This window comes from Phoenix dactylifera, chromosome 4, assembly GCF_009389715.1.
Source record: "Phoenix dactylifera cultivar Barhee BC4 chromosome 4, palm_55x_up_171113_PBpolish2nd_filt_p, whole genome shotgun sequence".
In the NCBI taxonomy this organism is placed as follows: domain Eukaryota; kingdom Viridiplantae; phylum Streptophyta; class Magnoliopsida; order Arecales; family Arecaceae; genus Phoenix; species Phoenix dactylifera.
Window position 1 is genome coordinate 6579070 of NC_052395.1, and position 21347 is coordinate 6600416.

Genomic DNA, 21347 nt, shown 5'->3' on the forward strand with positions numbered 1-21347 from the left:
AATTTTCACCAATATCTCAACTTTTAAGTTTTTGACATATTTTGATAATATTCTAAATTTTAGATATTTGGAAAGATATTAATAGATCACTAAGAAGAGAATTGTGTTATTAACTTACAATATATAAAGCATTTTGAAATTACAAAATCATACAGAATGTGATGTTTATTTCATACAAAATTGATGATTCTTTTTTCAGAGATTCCATCTCATATATCGTTGTAAATCAAACAATTGCTTAACACATACAATCACTTAATCTATTATTTATGGTCTTTTTTTAATTTTACAGTGGTAACCAAACACTTACTCTTTTGTTTGAAGCCCCACTCAATATCCTCGATGAGTTCACTAAGGTCGTTCTTTTATTAGAAGAGTCTAAACAAAAAATAAAAAAAACAACATACATTATCGTCCATCTCCTCAATTTATTTTTTTCATTTTTTTAAAATTTCTTAGATCAAACTTTCACCATTATTGAGAAATTTAATGGAGCTGTAGAGCATCTGTTGCATGTTAATTGGACGCTCCATTATTACCCTCACATGATAATTATATGAGTAAAAAAAATATATTTATATTTTATAGAATCCTAATCTTAGATTCCTAACAAGAGTATAAGACTTTAGTAGAAAAACCAAAAGAGGGGAAAAATAAATAATGGCTCTTGTTGAGTTCCAATGTCACTGGTCCGCACCAATAAGAGCTTGCCCATGAAGGTTGTCCTGAACCGGCGTAGTCCCCCCCCCCCCAAAAAAAAATCTTAAATCACGTCCTTTGACGCGCAATACAAGCATCGACATGTACTATTAAAAATGGAATTTGATTTTTTTTTTTCTTTGGGTTAGTCACCAATTTATTTTATAAGCTAGCCCATGACATGAGCTTGGATTCTTACCACGCAATGACTAAAAGGGAAAAATTGAAAGAGAAAAGAAAGAAAACTGAAAACCAAGTCTACCCTCTGAGAAGACCCACAAAGATCATACACTCAATTAGAGAGTTTCTAGTTAACCTGAAACCAATCTAACCAGCGTTCAAAGAACCTAATACCGAAACCCAAAATTTACAGTCAGGCTCATAAAAATGCTGCCATCAAATGTTTGAGTCCTATGCTGCACCTTTTAATTCTGAATATGGACCGGCTCAGAAAATTATTGGATTGGACCATGAAGTAGATATGTCTGATTAGAGCCGGCCGGTAGCTAGATAAATCAGATATGGACTCAGATAGTAACCAACCCCAGCACATTGCTCTTTGAACCCTTTGTCGATAAGGGTGGCAATTTATGACACGATGCATCTATCCGATCCGTGAACAATCTGCTTTAAGTATTTGACATAAACGAGGTTGAATTATAAGCGTTCAATCCATCTAAATTTATTTATCAAATGGGTAGGATTCAAATTTAAACATTTGACTCGTTTAACCACCAATTTAATAATTAGATCGAGTCATACCCAGATCCATTGAACTTATTTAAAATATATTTAATCTATTTATGTTATGTTTAATCCAATTCATTTAATATGTTTAATCTGTTTAAATTCATATATTCTACTAAAAATTTATTTAATCTGATTTGATCTATTTATCACGGACCGACGTGAGCTAAAAACGCTCGCTCTGCTTTTCTGGAGCTGAAGTCGGTCTTCTTTGTGTGGTACCCAAGCCAACCACATGGCTTTCAAGAAAGGTCCATGGTCCAGACTAACATTTATGATGATTAACCACCAGCCAACAAACTACGATGGAGTCACGGCGGCATTCTTTAGCATGCGTGATAAACATGGTGATATGATTTTCTTGTGCATGTCATCCAACATTTCAAAAATTTAGATATCAATAAGCCCGAATGTGAATCCTAAGAACGAGCCAATGCTATGCAAAATATTAGGAGGCGATACTTACGCCCCGTTTGGGATAGCTATTGGCAGTAGAGCTTTTGGAAGTAGAGTTTTTAGAAGAAAAACCTCTAGTAGCTAAAGCTATATACGGCAAGACGTAAGAAAGTGAGACTTAAGCTGGGAGGCCTCGATGCACGTGGATCAGCAGTTCCGGTCAGCAAACTTCACAAGGCTCCTGCACATAGCCAGGGATGCATAAGAAATAGTCTTATTAGCAGGAAAAACAGGAGAGGAGCCTTCCCTTTCTTCTCACCCTCTAACACTACCAAACTCGAAGTCCATGAAGAAGAGAAAGAAAAAGAGAGGTATTATGTATGCACGGAAAAGGGACCCGAATCTATAGACATGGATCGGTATAATAGGTCATACAGTCGCTTTAATGAGACACCTCCTCCCAGCCTCATAAGCATTTGGAATACTGTTTGGTTAGAGGGGGTCCCATTCTCATTCCGATTCTAAAAAAAAATAGAAATACTCCAATCTCCTAAAATCTAATTCAAATTCTCACCTAGTATTCAAATTTCATTCTGATTCCAATAACGAACCAAACCATCGAAGAACATGACCATTCCAATTTTAATATCGATTCTAGTCGCAAACCAAATGCAGCCTATATCTTATATCTTGTAGAGTCATCGACCAAATTGATTTCATTAATGTTACTGCATGTGGGCTGCAATTTGTCCTTGTAGCTTATACGGTGAATTGAAAGATCCAAAGAAGTTTGTCTAGCTGCTGTAGGATTCCTCTCCAGTGACCTCCATTGCAATATATGCTCCTCAACCTGACATGCAAGTTGTCTGTCTAAGAAACAAGACAATGCAATGAATGATATCGAAATCCCATCGATCAGAATTAAAAATGCAACATTAGCTGTATATAGGAGTGCACCGGACTCGGTTAATGTTCAGATATCAGGCTAAGATCTACTCCTTCACAAAATTTAGCAGGCCAAATAAAGCCAGCTCCAAGCCACTGTTGGTGCAAAATCCAAATTTATGTCTCCCATACCAGACCTGATTGCTTTCAATTGGTGTGAATTTTATCCGTATGCAAATGCATGTCATCCATTCGAACCCAACAAAGATGGACTCAAGGCCATTAGAGTTCATTTATACAGGAAACCATTAACATAATCAAGGCAGAATATTACCCTATGATGCCACTAATGTTACCTCCAGAGGAGAGGACATACCATTTGCCGTGTTCAGGGCCTATTTGGATTTTTCTACAGAATTAGGCTAAAAATTATGTACGATTCATGTAATAGGCCGGTACAGCCGGTGGAATTACAGACTACAGGCTGACCTAAGTTTATATTCATGAAATACTCAAGAATAGCTTTGAAGTTGGCTGGCCTAGAAAACAAAATCTCAACCTCCCTGCAGGAATGCGTTAGGAAAGGTCTAGTTAGCATAGGTTGAGTCGGGTCTCATGTTCCGTAATTCTAGTAATCCTATTTCCAATCATGAGAATCTAATCCAATTTCAATACAGAAACAATCAATTAGGTCCATGTTTGCATTGTCCTGAAGCCAGCCAGTCTATCAAAGAGTAGCCAATTGTAAGTGACAGCCGAAGGAATCGCCCAGGTCCACTTACAGTGAGCTACAACTGCTCCTGTCAACTACTAATAAGAGGTGAGTAAAGGAAGCCAGGGAGGAACATGAAACCAGATTTAATATCCAGGCACCCTTGGTTAATTTTGCACCAAGTTCTCACTTTAATCAGATGCATAACAGCAACACTGCATAGGCAAAAAAAAAAAAAAAATGCAGGCAAAAGATGAACCAAGTTCCCCCTTATGCATGCAAGCACGGCAACTGCATGTTGCTGTTCTTGCACACACGTTACAGAAATGTCCATCTGGTCTTCATGACACACTAATATAACGAGCAAAAGATCCTTAGGAAGAGCAGATCACCTTTCTTGGTATACACAAGGGGGTCCATTAGGAAGGAATAGAAGGCCAGGAAGGAAAGTTCCTTAGGAAGGTTCCCCAAACCAAGATAACAAACTAAGTTTGCTCAGAATGATCCTCAAACCAGGGCGATACTGATGCAAGTGCAAATATGCCAACCTACAAAACAAATATGCCAGCCTACAAAAGTTCAAAGATCAGTAGGATCCACACTCCAAAACTAATCAAAAAAACTCCTTGTGCTCATGTAAATCTCTTCTCTTCTAACATGACAAGCAAACTTCTCAGTTATATGATTAAAGCATTTGTCCAAGAGTCTCCCGGATGTTCTTTTCAATGCGCTCGATGTAGTTCCTAAGACTCCAGCAATACTCCAGAAAAAATTTCAGGAAGCAGGAGCTTGTAGGAAATATATGTGCCAATGAACACATATATATATATATATACACATATAAGTGAAAATGCAATGAAACAGTAAATAGTGCTAATGGAGCTTAAGATACAAACTATCCACTAATTCATATAAGATTCAAACCAGTCAAAAATATCATCAGTCTGCAAACTAGTCATCTCATGGTATCCATATGCAAGATTTAACTCCTCCTGGATATGATTAAGCAATTCATACTTCTCCAATGGAAATCCCCTTTCCCTGAGAGCTTGCTTCCAACGAGTCGCTCGCCCATCTTTTCTCATATACCCATTCTCATCGAGGAAGCCCTTCTCCGAGAACATCCGAATTAGCTTGACAGCCATTGTCTGGTTCAACCCCAGTATCCTATCCGACAAGAAGTTTGGAGACAAGGGGAATTCCAAGCACCTGACCTCCTTGACACGAACACCCTTCCGCCTCAGTGCTTCCATGTTCCTTTCTATCAATCTCATCCTGCGCTGGTCTTTAGGCATGTGCACAAAGAGTGTGGGAGGATAACCCTCTGGTATACCCATAGTATCGAACACCCCTTCTGCAATCATAAGCACAATGCTCTTATACCTCATCTCGGCAGCAAGGGCAGAAACGAAGTACCCACCGGATGAAGCCCCTAGTGCCATGATAGGAAGCTTCTCCAGCTTATTTCTCTCAATCCACCATGTGGTTATCCATTTGACAACATGCTTCTCCTTCCCAAGCGACCAACATTTCCGGGAACTGGAAATGCTGAGAACCGCGAATCTCCGATCCAGGGCATGAAGGACTATCAGCCTCTCTTCTGGGAAACCAACGCAATATGGGCAGCCAGGGGATCTGTCCCAAAAGTTGGCTGCCCTTCCATTGCAGCCATGAGCTATAAACAACACCGCCTTGGGCGACTCCGGTATCTGCCATATCAAGTCAGTCCCATTTGTATACTCCACTGTAGGCCGAAATTGGGTGGAAGTTCGGGTTCTGCTCCGTTTTAGCTTCGGAGGATCATATTGGGAACTAGGTTTTCCTTTGATTCCACAAAGAAGCAGCGTGGAAGCGACAAGGAACAAAGCTAGTAGTGCAAGAGCTCTTGGTCGACATCTTTGTGCCCTGTGGAATAGTTTGGTTGGTTTATGACTCTGCCTCCACATCCCTGAAAAAGATCGTGAAGTGAACTAAATTCAACCAAAAAGAGGGATCAAAGGAGACTGAGAACCCTTTATAGGAGGGCAACCAAAACATAATTCAAGCATGGCAAACAAAACAAAGCTTCGTATATAAATGCAACAAAATTAGCAATAAATTAGAACTAAAGATGAAGAAGACATCACTCTACTGAAGCAATCTTTACAACTGCAGACTAAGGTAATGGGATCTTTGTAAACTTATTTTATTTATAGCTACATACATCTGTAATGAGATTAGCGTTATGATAAGCTTAGTTCTAATTACAAATGGAAGAGACTTATGAATTTAGAATTCAAATCGGGATTGAGAGAACGATGGAAACATTGATTTTGGAATGCAGCTCAATAGCATTGAATATATAAATAAATCACATGAGCAAAAAAAAAAAAAAATCTATTACTTGCAGAGCGAAGCGCTGTCTGCTCGAGAAGTAGGGCTCTCTCTCGACGGTGGTGGCTTCCGTTAAAGGGGTACGTGTATAGAAGGGGCACTTGCCATGGTTGTGTGGTCCCTGATCTCAGTGATCTGGATATATCCGTGGCAGACACGTGTGATACATGTAAAATAATGAAATGAATTAAGATCTAATAAACAAAAATGATCTAATAATATTTTTATAGTATAAAAATATATGCATGGCATTGAAATAATCTCAGGACTATAAAGGAAGAGTGATTAAGATCATGGTAGGATCAAATTCATGACGAAGTACGACTTTTGGAGAGCAGTTTCCATTTTTCATGATGAGGATATGTTGATTCATGGACACTATATTAGGATGCGGATGAATGTAGTTTTACAAAAATCATATTGTTTAACTTAATGGATGTAGTGCCCATTCAATTCTTAGGAGGTACACTTCTCATGTTAATGGCATATATGACTCTTGGATGTCAATCAAGCTTTTCTTGGAATACTTTCTTTTATTATAAATTAAAGTGTTTTGAGATGTTCAGTGATATATTTATATCTACCCTTTCCCCACAAAACTTATTCAATTGTGTTCAATAAAATCTTCAACACGGAGAAATCATTGTTGCTTAAGACAACCAAAATCATTTTCTGAGAACTCTATCATAATTTAGCCATAATGGGAATTGAGTTGATCGATCGCTTAATTACAAATTTAACCATGCTTTCTTATCAATAGCTTCTGATCATCCATATGTAAAGCTCGATAATGTTGAGCATGGAATAGTGACACATATGATGCCCGTAAAAGTAGGCATTGACATTGCCTTTTACATCAATCGGAGGCATAATAATACCATTCGAGGAAGGTTTTATGATTTTTGCCTTGTCCCTTTTATTCTAGAGCATAAGTGAGTTGGGTGATATTGAAGTATACATATCATGAGAATCCATGTTCGTAAGTTGATTAAATGTTAGATCTATGATGCTTACTCTATTCATTATATGCTTAGCTCTTGCGAAGTCAGGAACTCATTTATTGCTTCTTACTCAGCCTATAATGTTTCTTTGGTAAGTCAGAAAATTAACATTTGTATACAGATAAGAAGGGCTCATTCAGTCACTAGTTAATTAGAAGTGGAGTCTATCATAACATTGTTCTATGAAGTGCCTGAAATTGATTAAATTCATTGGTCCCCTCGAATCACATTTGCGCCTTGCACTGGCGCCATGTGCATGGTATACTAGTGGCTTAGTTCGAAAGTTCTAGGCAGTTGATGAGGTTATCAACAGTTGGTATCAGTGACTAGATCTTTAGTCCCAACCTCACTCATTTTTCTAGTAGATTTCTTTATGCTGTAGTTCTGGGGAGAAAACACAGCTCGAACCATGCATTGTGTCTTAAATGGGCTATGAATTAGGTCTGCTTCTTGAATTAAATCTACGCCTTGGGACTCTTTTTTAGACAGAAGTTAGGACAAGTGCAATTAAAATGAGGCAGGCCAGGCATTGGATTCCCATGGTAGTGAGGTTTGGAGACTCCATGTGTGTAATTAAATTGAGTTATTATAACTGTGGTGCTTAGCTCTTTTAGGGGTAGTTTGAATATTTCTATAGTACCAGACTGAAAATCCGCATGTTGACCCATCTAGTTCGAATTTTTTAAGCGCTTACCCAAATCGCAGCTTTTGGGCTGTAGGAAGAAAAGAAGAGTCCACTGGCTCAAGGATTATTTTTTTTCTTCTCACAGAATTTGAGCTGAGAGGTGCTTAGTTGATAGCATCCACTTTAAATGAATGGCTTAATCCATAAGTTATGCAGAATTTTCAGCCTAATTTTGTTTGTAGTTTTGAACAAATTGATGGCTTCTTACTCAGCCCAGTTCATTTCTTTTGTGTGTAAAAAATTGATGTTTGCATGCGGAAAAGGGGCTTAATTAGTAACAAGTCAGTCATGTCTCGAAGGTTCATGCAAACCGATCGCTACGTGATGCCAAGCATTAGAACTAATGGCCCTTGAGCCACGCTCAAGCTCTGTCATTTGCACAAGTTGAGATGGGTGCATTTGAGGCGGGCCCACTTGTGTTTCAGCTTAAGATTTTACCGTAGAGAGCGCAAGTAGCGTAATTGGTAAAATAGTTGAGGATTGTTATCGACGATCTAGATTTAAGTCCCATGCTTGGTAGATTTGCAATAAGATTTTTACTTAAATGGTTCCAAAAAAAAAAGAAGCTTGGGGCATTCTTAGATATTCCCATAGGATTAAGCTGAAAAATGTGTAGGATTCATAGATTGAGCTAGCACAAGCAGCAAGATCATAGACTATATGCTCGGTTAAACATGTATTCATAAAATACCTATAAATAGCTTTGGAGTGGGCTAGCCTAAATTTCATAGTGAGAAAAACACTTCAAAGCTGTTCCTCAATATTTATAGCTTATGATCTTGCTGGTCGTACTGATCTAATCCACAAATTCTATATGATTTTCAACCTAATCCTATAGGAAAAATCCAAACAGGCAAGTTGCCATGCACCGCACAACCCTATGATGAGCCATAAATTATTTGCATTATCTTCCTTTAAATCAAACCTATGCTTTGTGATTCTCACTCACACACAAGTCAGAACTATACTTTGAAATAGTGCGTTATGACGTCATAACCGCCCCAGGTCCCCTCATCAAAACCATCATTGATCGTTAAAATAGTTACAACGACCATTATTTGTCTCGAAATGCAATTTTAAAAAATTTTAATATTAATTACTGGAATAATTATCGTTGTAATAGAAAATAGTGGACAATAATGAAGAAAGAATACTATCATCTTTTCCTTCATTTTTATTAGACAAAATAATAAATTTCTACACCAAATCACTCTTGGAGGAAATTTTGAAGCAAAAAAATTGAAATTTGAAATAAATATCAATTTCTTGAAAAGAAAGTACAAGTAAAAATAATGGTCATTATTTGTTATCATGATATATTATAATAAAATAATAAATAAATAAGATAATAGCTATTATATATTTAAATGTTATTTATCTAAATATTGTACCAAAAGATGGTTGATAGTATTAAAATGACTGTAATGATGATTATAATATTGTTATTTAAAACTATGATAAATGGAGGCATGCTGGGCATTGAACTCCTATTGCATCAGGCGGTGTCTCGGTCATTCCACCTTGTTTTTGTAAAAAAATAGGAGTTGGGATGAAGATGGGGTGAGCAACTAGGGTTGGATGTGGGCTCGGGTCGGCTTAAGGCTCGTCGGGCCAGGCCCGAGTCGATTTAGTTGGATTTGGGTTTAATTTTGGAGCTTGTAGACATCTCGAGCTTAGGTCAGGTATATACCGGGCCCAACTACCCAAGCTTATACCCGAACAAAGCCTGAAAGAAAGCCCAATGCCGGCCCGTTGAACGTTGAGAAGTGGTCGAGCCTTGGCCACTAGGTTCGTTCCGAGTTAGGTCGAAATGGTTCTCTTCGAGAGCATTTGCTGAGTTGTCACAGCGTCTACCTCATGTTCCCCAAATCCAAACCCCTAAACCTCTTCTTCCCCTCTTCAACCCCCCTTCTTCCTTCTCTTGCACTAATCCTCTACCGCTCTTTTCCCAATCCCCCCTTAAAACCCCACTCAGTTCACAGCGAAAAATCTAGGGTTTCTCTCATTATTCACCACCGTGAATATTTTTCTGGCTCATCAGCAACATGACCCATCTCTTCAGCATCCTTGTCGTCCTTCTCAAGATCGTAGCCACCAAATTTTGCTTGGGTCCTAAGGTTTTCCCTTACAAACTCAAAATCTAGTGATTTTGCCTAATTTTTTCCAGATACTTCAGATTTTTTTTGATTTAGAGACAAGGATCTTGCTCAAGATGTAGGCCTTGTACGCTTTGGTATTCTTGACTCGGTACTTGCATTTGTTTACGGATGTCATCTCGGTGTACAACTCGGTGATGAAGGTGGTTTTCATCTCAAGCTCGATCACCATCATATAGTCACTATAAGATTTTATATGTTTAGCTAAAAAAAATTTGTTGCTAAAAAAATAAATTTTATTGTCTAAAGTATTTGGCGGTGAAAATTTTTTTATCACTAAGGTTGTAGGCAAGGACTAAAACTATTATAACGACTGTAATTATGATTGTACTGTCATTATTTAGAACTATGGCTAGAATAAGTAAAATTCAAGCGAGACATGCCGGGCATCAAATCCGTATTGCATGAGGTGATGTTGTGCTAGTTGCTAGCTAAATTATGTCTTCGCCTCCATGGGTGTCTCGTCATTCCATAATGTTTTTGAAAGAAAACGGCAATTGAGATACAAAAGGGAAGAAGAAAAAAGTGGAAAGAAAGGAAGAAATTAAAAAATAATAATAATAATAAAAGGAAAGAAAGAAGGAAGGAGTGAAGAATAAAATAGGAAGAAAGAAAGGATTGAATAAAATATAAAAAAGTAAGAAGAGGTAAAGAGAATAAAATATAAAAAAGTAAGAAGAAGCAAAGAGAAAGAAAGGAAGAAGAAAAGAAAGAAGGGAAGATGAGATAGAAGGAAAAAAAAGAAAGAAAGAAGAATAAATGGTGAAAAAAGAAAGAAAAAAAGAGAAGAAAAAAAAGAAAAAACAAACAAATAAATAAAAAAAATAAAAAGGGGGGGGGGAACCAACTAAATAAAAAATAAAATAAAGACAAGAAGTTATCATCGATATATATATTTTATAAGACTGCAAATGGATTGAGTTGCCTTATGTCCTGATTCGTTTAGACCCGAACCGACTTGTGTTAAAGAGTTCGTGGGATCAGGTTGGATTTTAAAATTACTCATTTTATTTTTCGAGTTAGATTCGAGTTTACTAAATTCTGATCCGACTCAATTCGTTTAATTTTTGAAGCAATTTAGATTTCCAATCCTACAATTTAATCCGGCTCAACTCAAACTCGGAAAACTGTTAGGCCTGTAAACTGCAGGGAAGTCAGAAGCGGCGAAGAAGGCACTGACTGTAGCTTTCAAGATCACAAAGCGGGTGGAGTTGTACGTTGCAATTGTTCACTTGAAGCAGTTGCAGAGGAAGTCTCAAGTCGATGGCTTGGGTTGTGTAGTTGTTGATGCTGCCAAGTTCAAACTGGCAAATGAGAAGACTACTGACATAAAATGTGTGGCTGATGCTCTTTGGCTTAAGAGAGATACAGAAGACAACCAAACTTGGCCGCTGTGATGTAGCTCTTTGGAAGAAAGAGATGGAGGAAACTGAGATTCCAGTCGATCTCTTATGATGGGAATAGGGTGCCACATACGTATCTGCAACAAATGCTGTCTTAAGTGCCTATAGAGCAGGTTTATTTACTTCTACTAGAGAAAAACCCATGAATCTGCTTTTGAATTAGGCTTTGTTTTCTTCCATTTACTGGTTTGCTTTCTGTCTCATCATAATGCTCATTAAGAATATTTGCAGTGACAACTTAAGTTGTATCCTTTTCTAATATTTTTGTTCTTTACAAGATCACTATGCATGTTGAGAATCTAATTCTTTACTAACTAATGCAGTTTTTGTAGAATGAAAAAGACTACTCCAGTTTCTTTGGAACTCTAAAATCTGGGTTTTACCTTTTGATCTAGCATTGTTCTGTGTTCCAATATAGGAGTTTCCAAGAATGGGGCATTAAATACAAATGCTTGGAAGCTACCCATAACTAAGTTGATCTTTACCATGAAAAGTTGCTGAATGGATCAGATTTTGAAATCCAAAATGTATGAAATAAATAAAACAATGTCATGAATCGCGGCTATCAGACTCTTTTAATGTAGTGTGGTGACTAAAAGATCATCTCTCAATGGATAGCTAACATACGCACCAATGTACAACATATGCACAATCTTAAACTTGAACCGTTGAAACCGGACCCAACTTGAATCCAATTTTTTTGGATTAGGATCGGCTTATTAGATTCAACCCGAATGACTCATTGGGTTAGATATTTAAGCCGTGGACTTGATCTGGCTCAATTCAATTTTTTATTGTGTTGGGTCTGAGCCTAGGCTCGAACAAAAAGACAACGGGGTATTTCTTTTTAAATTCCAACGCCAACGGGGGAGAGGAAAACTCTTCTCCACGTGCCTGCTCTCAGAATGAACGCGGCATCCTGCCACCGGTGGGTGTGTCCTTAAATACGGCAAATATTAATTAGTACCAAAATCATTCGTATCCCCCGAATAGCATCCAGGATAATTAACCAATACAAGACCGCAAGATGTCAAATTTATGTGGGTCCCGGAATAGAATCCGCTTGGCCGCAATTATTATTGGAGCCATAGACCATGGACCCCACAATTTGGCTTCCAAAATAGAAGGTATATTCCTTCTCCAAGTCTTGGGACTAATTAAGGAAAGAAATTTGGACCCAGTGGTCCTATTTTTTCCTAACCCAATTTTAGACAAAACGTATTTAATTATAGTACATATTAAAAATATTTCAAAAATGTTCTTGCTGTCCACATCCAAATTAAATTAGTTTTTTTTTTCCGTGATAATTAACTTACTGCCTTTTATTCTACTTCTGTAACTTTGAATAATAAAGATTATCTTGTATCATAATCATCAGAAAATAACTTGGATGCTTTTGCAATAAAAGAAAAATTATTTTATAATTGAATTGAGAAAGAAAGGATGATGCATGAATTTATTTTTAATTAAATTTAGAATAATAAATTAGATGTTTAAGAGTAGTTAAGAAACTAAATCAAGAAAGACCAAGGAAGATACAGATCGGTTAAGAAGCATCCCGTGCGGCCGTACACACACGTGTTTCGCTTGAAATATGCGGATCCGCGTCGTCCTTGAGGCAGCTATTTAAATCCCTTCCCCTGTCTCCCGTCTCCCACTCTCTCAAGAAAGAGAGAGAGAGAGAGGGAAAGGATCGATCTCGCATTCTTTCGATTCCCCAGCTAACCCCTCTCGCTCGAAATCCAAATCATTTATCCTCCCCTGACCGAAGAGAAATCCTTCCAGCATTCTCCGGCGATCTCTTCTCGCGCTCGTAATTCCTTCCTTCTCTAGAATTTGTGCTCAATTTTTAGGTTTTTGTGATATATTTAGCGAATATGTTATCAAATTTGATCTGATGTAGCCTTGATTCTGCTTCCTGTTTCCGGTTGAAAATTGTATCTTTAACCCGATTTCTTGGATTTTCGCTTCTTTAATGAGGAAAAGAAAGGTTTTGTCTGTCCCTTTTTTTTGGTGCGGTTTTTTGCTTTATTTTCTTCGGAAGATCTCTTTTTGTATGAGGGGATGAGAACTTGGGCTTGAATTCGGTCATATCCGATTTGTGTAGATGAGAGAAAAGAAATCATTGTCCCCAAGAAGTAATGAAGGAATGGAGGTTTGACTGTTGAGTCGCATTGTTGTTTTCAGATTGCATTCATGCTCAGATGCTATGTTCCAGGAGTTTATCCTATGATTTCTTGATTAGGTATTTGTGGTTGTTGGATCTAATCTGCGGGTGGGTCATTGTTCTTTCAATGTTCCAGACGCATAATAAAATTGGTACTTGGTTGTACTTGGAGAAATTATGAAAGAACAATTTTGGGTTGATTTGGACTAGAGTCTTGAAGGATATGCCCTTTTTTTGCTGCAAATTTAGGATTGCCTTTGATATTGCTGGTCCACTTGCAAACAAACAATTTAAATTTTGTTTTTTCTTTTGTTTGCAGTAGTGATACAGGAAGAAGGAAAGAGAGGAAAGATGGCAACATATAAGCCCAAGAACATCCTCATCACTGGAGCAGCTGGCTTCATTGCATCGCATGTCACCAATCGCCTCATCCGAAACTACCCTGAGTACAAGATTGTGGTTCTCGACAGGCTCGACTATTGCTCAAACCTGAAAAACCTTAATCCGTCCAGCTCCTTTCCCAATTTCAAGTTTGTCAAGGGGTGACATTGCCAGTGCTGACCTTGTCAACTACCTCCTCATCACTGAGTCCATTGATACCATCATGCACTTTGCGGGCCCAGACCCATGTCGATAATTCCTTTGGCAACTCATTTGAGTTCACCAAGAATAATATCTATGGCACCCACGTCCTCCTTGAGGCTTGCAAGGTCACTGGTCAGATCAGGCGGTTTATCCATGTTAGTACCGATGAGGTCTATGGAGAGACGGATGAGGATGCTGCGGTTGGAAATCATGAGGCATCTCAGCTCCTCCCAACAAACCCATACTCAGCAACAAAAGCTGGGGCTGAGATGCTTGTTATGGCTTATGGAAGGTCATATGGTCTACCGGTGATAACTACCCGGGGAAACAATGTCTATGGGCCAAATCAATTTCCAGAGAAGCTCATTCCAAAATTTATCCTTTTGGCTATGAGAGGGCAGCCACTTCCAATTCATGGTGATGGTTTTAATGTTAGAAGCTATCTCTATTGCGAGGATGTTGCTGAGGCTTTTGAAGTTATTCTTCACAGAGGAGAGGTTGGGCATGTGTACAATGTTGGGACTAAGAAGGAGAGAAGGGTGATCGATGTAGCAAAGGATATCTGCAAGCTTTTCTCATTGGACCCAGATAAAGTCATTAAATTTGTAAAAGACAGGCCCTTCAATGACCAGAGGTTACTTTTTGGATGATCAGAAACTGAAGAGCTTGGGGTGGTCAGAGCGGACCAATTGGGAAGAAGGGCTGAAGAAGACAATAGAGTGGTACACAAGCAACCCTGATTGGTGGGGAGATGTGTCCGGAGCTCTGCTGCCTCATCCAAGGATGCTGATGATGCCTGGGACTGAACGGCATGTTAATGGGTCTGAAGAGGTAAAGGATAAGGATTCTCTGTTCACCAATAACCACAGCAATATGATGGCTCCTGTTTCAAAGGGCATTAGTGGCTCTCCTCAGAAGCTGTCTTTGAAGTTCTTGATATATGGTAGGACTGGATGGATTGGAGGTCTTCTGGGTAAGATTTGTGAGAAGCAAGGGATACCATTTGAGAATGGAAGAGGACGCTTGGAAGAACGCTCTCAGCTCATATTGGATATTCAGAATGTGAAGCCAACTCATGTTCTCAATGCTGCTGGTGTGACTGGCAGACCAAGTATTGATTGGTGCGAATCTCACAAGACAGAGACAATTCGCACCAATGTTGCAGGCACTTTGACTCTAGCAGATGTTTGCAGGGAGCACGGGTTGTTAATGGTGAATTATGCTTGTGGGTGTATGCTCGACTATGATGCTGATCACCCTGAAGGGTCAGGTATTGGATTCAAGGGATGAAGACAAATCGAACTTACTGGCCCTTTTACTCGAAGACTAAGGCAATGGTAACTTCTTATTTTCTGAAAACATGTCTTTTTACCTTTCCATTATGAACATTGTAGAACTTAAAGGCTAATATGAACTTTTTCTTGTGCATAATGCAGGTTGAAGAGCTTTGAAAGAATACGAAAATGTCTGCACTCTTAGAATCAGAATGCCAGTATCTTCTGACCTTAGCAATCCTCGCAACTTGATTACAAAGATAACTCATTACAACAAAGTGGTGAACATTCCAAACAGCATGTCAGTCTTAGATGAGCTTCTGCCCATGTCAATGAGATGGCCGAAAGAAATTACAGGGGCATATGGAACTTCACTAATCCTGGTGTTGGCAAGCCATAATGAGATACTGGAGATGTACAAAAAGTATATTGATCCTAGCTTTACATGGGTTAATTTTACTCGGGAAGAGCCAGGCCAAAGTTCTAGCTGCACCTCGAAGCAACTGCGAGATGGATGCTTCAAAATTGAAGAGTGTGTTTCCAGAGTTGCTATCCATCAAGGAGTCTCTTATGAAGTATGTTTTTGAACCCAACAAGAAGGTCCTTGCTGATGAGAAGCTAGCTAAAGCTCCCCAAAGTTCCTAATACTCTAGATTTCACTTAGAAAGTAGGACCTTAATCTTCATCCACACATTAGCAGCTCAGCCATTTATTACACTATGATTATTGTCCATTATATTCAATAGGTTCTGCAATTGCAAGTTGAAACAATTGCTTCTAGGTTATAGTAAAATAAATGTTATCCAGTTTTGGTTTGTAAGTTCCTGAAACTTGCTTATCTTTGTTTTAGGTTTCTGTAAGCCGAGTACTTTGTCTCTAAGATTTGCGCTTTGCGTGGCACATGTTAATTTATTAACTTCTAGTTATGAAGCCTGTTACTGCAATTTAATGCCTTGCACATTTTGCTTAATGAATCCTCTCATCTTGTTAAGGTTGCAAATTATCATCAATATTGTAAGATTCTCTCTGTTTGACCTTACAATCTTGTTAAACTTTACTTGAAGGGAATGTATCTTATTTCTAAAATAGGAGCCATTGCATTAAATACAGCTAGATTAATGCTTGTCTGAAAGCTGTAGGCACTTACAACTACTAAGATTTTACCCTGTTGCATTTCATGGTCCTTTAATCTTATGAAGAAGTAGGTTCTAATATACGGATAGGTAGATCAACTATGATATTGAAGGCTGGGTGGTTAATATAATTTACTTATATATTGTCCATATAGTGAGTGATGGCATTCAAAAGAAGGCCATCTTGTTTGAATGGGTCATTCTATTTATTGGGTAATAAGTTACCTCTGATGATTAACTTTGCAAGAGATGTCTAGGAGGGATTCCAGGGTAAATGGACTAAAGAATACTTAATTCGGTAAAACATTTGGTCTTGATCTTTTTATCTATTTATTTTACTTTGGGTTCACTTGCAGTTCATGAAAACATACCTTTGTTAGAGAAATTTCAGTTTTGTTAATTTAGTTTTTGATTAATCATGAATACCTTCTAGTGCAAATTATTATGCTTTGCTTGTATCTTAACGGGTTGTTGTTTTATAGATTTAACGTTTACCTGTTGGTAAACTGGCCTAAAAAAGAGAAAGCAGCCCAGTACATGAGGTTCCCACCATTGCTGGGTGTGGGGAGAGTTGGATATATGTAGCCTTATCTCTATGTACAGATGGGCTATTTCCATGTTTTGAACCCATAACCTTTAGGTCATATGGAGCAAACTTACCATTGCACTAAGGCACACCTTTTGATGTTATATTGTACTAAGTTGCATAAATTTCACCTCATATGCTACTATTGATTATTTTTGGGATGATTGAACATGTAGTCATATTCATGAGTTTATGTTATTTTTTAGATTATAATCAAGATTGGGTAATTATTTATGGAATAAAAAATTAAATCCCTAGAAAAAATGGAACCAGAAATTTATACTTTGAAAAAAAAGTTCAATTTCTTTTTGTTTATCTTGTCATTTCATATTGTCCCATTTTTGTGCATTTTGTTTTTAACAAACAAACAAATCCTAAAATTTTGCAATTTTCAAAATTCAAAGAATTTTAAACTAGAAAAGGATAAAATCATGGTTTTGAAACTAAAAACCTCCAAATACAATCTTTATGCGTTATGGTTGTAGAACCTTAAAGCCCATCTCATAACAAATGGAAAGAAAAGAAAAAGAACAATAGAGGAGTGCTGGTTTGGATGGCTGCTTAGCATAGTTAGCCCAAGGCTGTCAATCTCTGTTTAAGAATCATTGTTTCTAACAGACATTGCTTCTTTCCTTAATGTGCCCCATCTGTTTCACAATTATTTTTTATCATATGCAGATTTCACATAGATTTAGAATAATATTATTGGAGAAATAATAGATAGCTTGTGACTGTTGACTTTGTAGAACTGAAAGCATTTTATCTAGTCATTTAGAAGAGCAATTAGCTACTTGATCGAGACATGGTGAAGAGTAGATTGCCCTACAAACCAATCGCAATATGTATTGCGAAGAATTTCTTTTGATTTTTCAAATCAATGTACCATGATATTTAAATATGTGTTGCCCAAGTGACAAGCCAAGAGGGGGGGGGGTTGAATTGGTTTCTTTTAATTTTAACTATCTTACTTGTGTTAAATGATGAGTTAGTGAACTTAAACAAATCACAATGCAAACAACAAGAAGTATAGTGGTTTGTTGCTCTCCTTAGCACCTACGTCCACTCCCCAAGTGACCCCTTGGGAATTCACTATAATCCCGCGGATTACAGTTGGATTGTTTTCCGGGCTCACAATCCAAAAACCTTTACACTTTGGTTTTCCGGGTTCACCAAAAACCTATGTTGGTTTTACGGGCTCACCAACGAACCTATGTTGGTTTTACGGGCTCACCAACGAACCTATGTTGGTTTTACGGGCTCACCAACGAACCTTTACAATTGGTTTTCCGGGTTCACCAATCAACCTATTCCGTTGGTTATGCGGGCTAACCAACCAACCTTTACAAGTAGTTTAATAAACAAAAGGAAGAAGATTTAAACTCCTAGATGAGCAAATATAACAATATAATCTACAAAGAAGAGTTTAGAGAATAGTTATCGCTTGATATGACTTCTCTCTTCTTTGTCAAGGATGCTTCACTCTTCAGGGTGGATGGAGCTCTTAATGACTCTTTGAATCTGCTCAACCACTTTCTTTTGACTCTCGAATGAAGCACTTGGATGAAGAAGATTAGGGCACTTTGTCTTTCTGTGTACTCTTTGATATTCTTGCAAAAGGATGTTCTCTCTAATGAATAGTGCCACTTTAAATAGTTTTCTTCATCCATTGGACAAGCCCCAATGGTTAGAATTCAAAAACTAGCCGTTACTCACTGTTGGAAAGGACAAAAAGTACTTCTGCAGAACTAGCCGTTATGCTTTTGCCCGTGTTTGGGTCGGCTCAACCTGTCCTTGGGTCGACCCAACTTTCACTTGGGTCGACTCAAACTTTCCTTGGGTCGACCCTCTCAGAACCACAGAAACTTGCAATTCAGCCTTCCTTCACTTGAGTCGACCCAACATTTTTTGGGTCGACTCAAGTTCAGTTGGGTCGACTCAACTTCTTCTTGGGTCGACCCTTTAAGGGTTTCCAGAGAACCTTTTCTGTCATCTGTTCTGTCTTGCCTTTGGGTCGACCCACTCAGGTTTGGGTCGACTCAAGCTTGGGTCGACTCAACTTTATCTTGGGTCGACCCTCTCAGTATTTCCAGAGAACCATTTTTCTGAGTTGTTGAGAAGCTTGATGTTTGGGTCGACTCATGCTTTCCTTGGGTCGACCCAACTTACTGTTCATCTGTGCCATTTTTGCAGAAGTGTGCCAAATGCTTTCTTGATGTGCCGGGGGTCGACCCAATCACCTTGGGGTCGACTCAATCTACACTTTGCTGCAACTCAAGGTTAGATTCATCCATATAAACAATGAAATGCATCTTTATATAATTATACGAATATACTGAGAGTAACAGACTTACAAATGAAGTATCGAATTAACTTATAACATACTCTCGGATTATTGCTTGTTAATCATCAAAATAACACTATCATCCTCAATCTCCCCTTTTTGATGATTACAAAATATAGAGTATGACCAATTGATACTTGTCTTAAAATCAGTTTTAAAAGGGCTCAAGTTGCTGAATTTCAGCTTTTCAAATATGAGAGTGAAGTCTCCCCCTATTTCATCCAAATTTTTCAATTTGACTTTTGAATTGCTCCCCCTTTCAATTATATTTCATTAAAGATGAAACTCCAAAAATTTGAGATAAAGCATGAGTTTCAGGTTATGTATCGAGGTGTGAAAGGTGCGTGCCAAATTCTGAAATTCTATGTGCCAAATTCTGAAATTCAATTGAAATTTTAGATTTGATCATTTTCATTGTTACAAATTGCTCCCCCTTAAATGTATATGCTTTCCCATTATAATTTTAATTTGTTTTACAACTTATTTCTCTTTTCTTACACAACTTATTTCTCTTTCTTTACTTCTCCCCCTTTTTGTTATCATCAAATAGGTGCATGGAATAGATACAATAATAACAAACATTCAAACTTCATTGATCAAAATAGGAACATTTTAGTACAATAATGCCAAAAACAAAAGCAAATACAATGTTCCTCAATCAAAGTTCAAAGTACATGATAAACACAAAATACATATGAGAACTAGATACCTATCCTAGGCTCTAAACAGAAATACTAATATCAGCCTAGGGAGTATCTAATGGCTGGGATCTAGTCCTCATCCTCCTAGTGTACGTGGCGAGGGGAGGTCGAGCCTGATGAGACTGAGTCTGCGTGGAGCACGATGAGCTGGATGACTCTGTGCCGAAATCTCTGACTCAGCTGCCTGTGGCACAGATGGTCCATGACCTCTCTCTCTCTCCGTAGAGCTCCTATCTGCTCTCTCAGATCACTGATCTCAGCAGTCATGACATCGAGTCTGCTCGTCAGCCCATCAGTGATAGTCCTCGCCTGAGCTGATATAAGCTCAGTCATCCTACTCCAGAACTCATCTGTGTCTCCCGCAGGAACAGATGACGATGGTCCAGCCTCTGAAGGTGCAGTAGGATGATCCATATGCTCCTCATCCTCAGGGATAGGGTCTCCAATATCTGGTGCATCACCCTCTGGTGCATCACCCTGAATCCCTGCTCCAGTATGAACCCACTGCCCGTTCACTTTCTCATAGCCCATGCGTATAAGTGATCGTGCAGTGTATGTATCAGTATGAAGTAGCTGCCTGGAGATCTCCCCTCGACAGATATGTCGTGCTGTCGGAAGATCAAGGTGAGTATCATACCATAAGGCAGGATACTCTGGAGTTGCAGATCACCTTCCTCATCTGCCTCAGGATCATGGCCGGGAGATTCAGGGGAATACCCTGAATAATATGCTCCATCACTACTAGATCTCGCTCTGTGATGAGATCGAATCTCCCGCTCTTCGGAAATAAATCCTATTTATGATGCTGAGCAATAACCTCATTTCAGCAGAAAGAGAGCTAGCTATTACCTTCTCGAAAAGTCGAAGTTTCATTTCATTATCAACTGCAGGGCTCTCATCTTATTTTCAGGCTTTTCTGGAGTGGCTCCTTCGCATGGAGATGTAGCTCACTCAAACTCTCCTCGGAAACTCGAACCCTAACTCCTCGAACTTCCGAAATAAGCCCTCCCATTCCAGTTTTGAGGAAGGCATAGAACTCCGAACTATCCGGGGTAGATCATCACATCTAGGGAGCAAAGATACTCCCAACCTTGCCTTTGGATCCATTCCCTCAAACGGAACCCTTCTTGATCAAAGAACTCGGAATGGATCCTTCTCCCCGTTGTAACGGTCTCCCCGCAAATCTTGCAAGTTTACTGAGGGGGAAGGAGGAGGAGGTGGCTCTGCACGTGCCTCACGTTGTGGAGACACTGTAGATGGCTCCGTAGCATGTCTTTCCTCACGTTGGATCCGTGAGACTCTTCCGGATCTCTTGGCTACGGCTCTTTTGGGTCCCATTTCTCCAAGATCTTAAAGTAATCTACTGTTTGGAGATGATTGGAGGAGTTTGGAGAGTGGGGAATAGGTTTTCAGAAGAGGACAAGGGCAAACAGTGCCCTAAAAGAGCTCTCGGGTCCCCCTTTTAACAGTGGGGTCCCGACGTTGGGTCGACTCAAGAATTTT

General features: G+C 38.6%; 1 protein-coding gene and 1 pseudogene across 1 annotated transcript; one reads left to right on the plus strand and one right to left on the minus strand.

Annotated features, from left to right (window-relative positions):
- Positions 1 to 4228: 4228 nt before the first annotated feature.
- Positions 4229 to 5905, minus strand: LOC103723117. Its single transcript, XM_008813935.3, has 2 exons — positions 5823 to 5905; positions 4229 to 5387 (listed from the first exon to the last, which is right to left on the minus strand). Exon 2 carries the CDS (start codon positions 5383 to 5385, stop codon positions 4342 to 4344), a length of 1044 nt encoding a protein of 347 aa, XP_008812157.1. The 5' UTR covers positions 5386 to 5387; positions 5823 to 5905; the 3' UTR covers positions 4229 to 4341.
- Positions 5906 to 12699: 6794 nt separating this feature from the next.
- Positions 12700 to 15791, plus strand: LOC103723116 (annotated as a pseudogene).
- Positions 15792 to 21347: the final 5556 nt, after the last annotated feature.

Coding starts and splice junctions, on each gene's coding strand:
- LOC103723117 (XM_008813935.3), bottom strand. CDS start 5,385: ATGTGGAGGCAGAGTCATAAACCAACCAAACTATTCCACAGGGCACAA.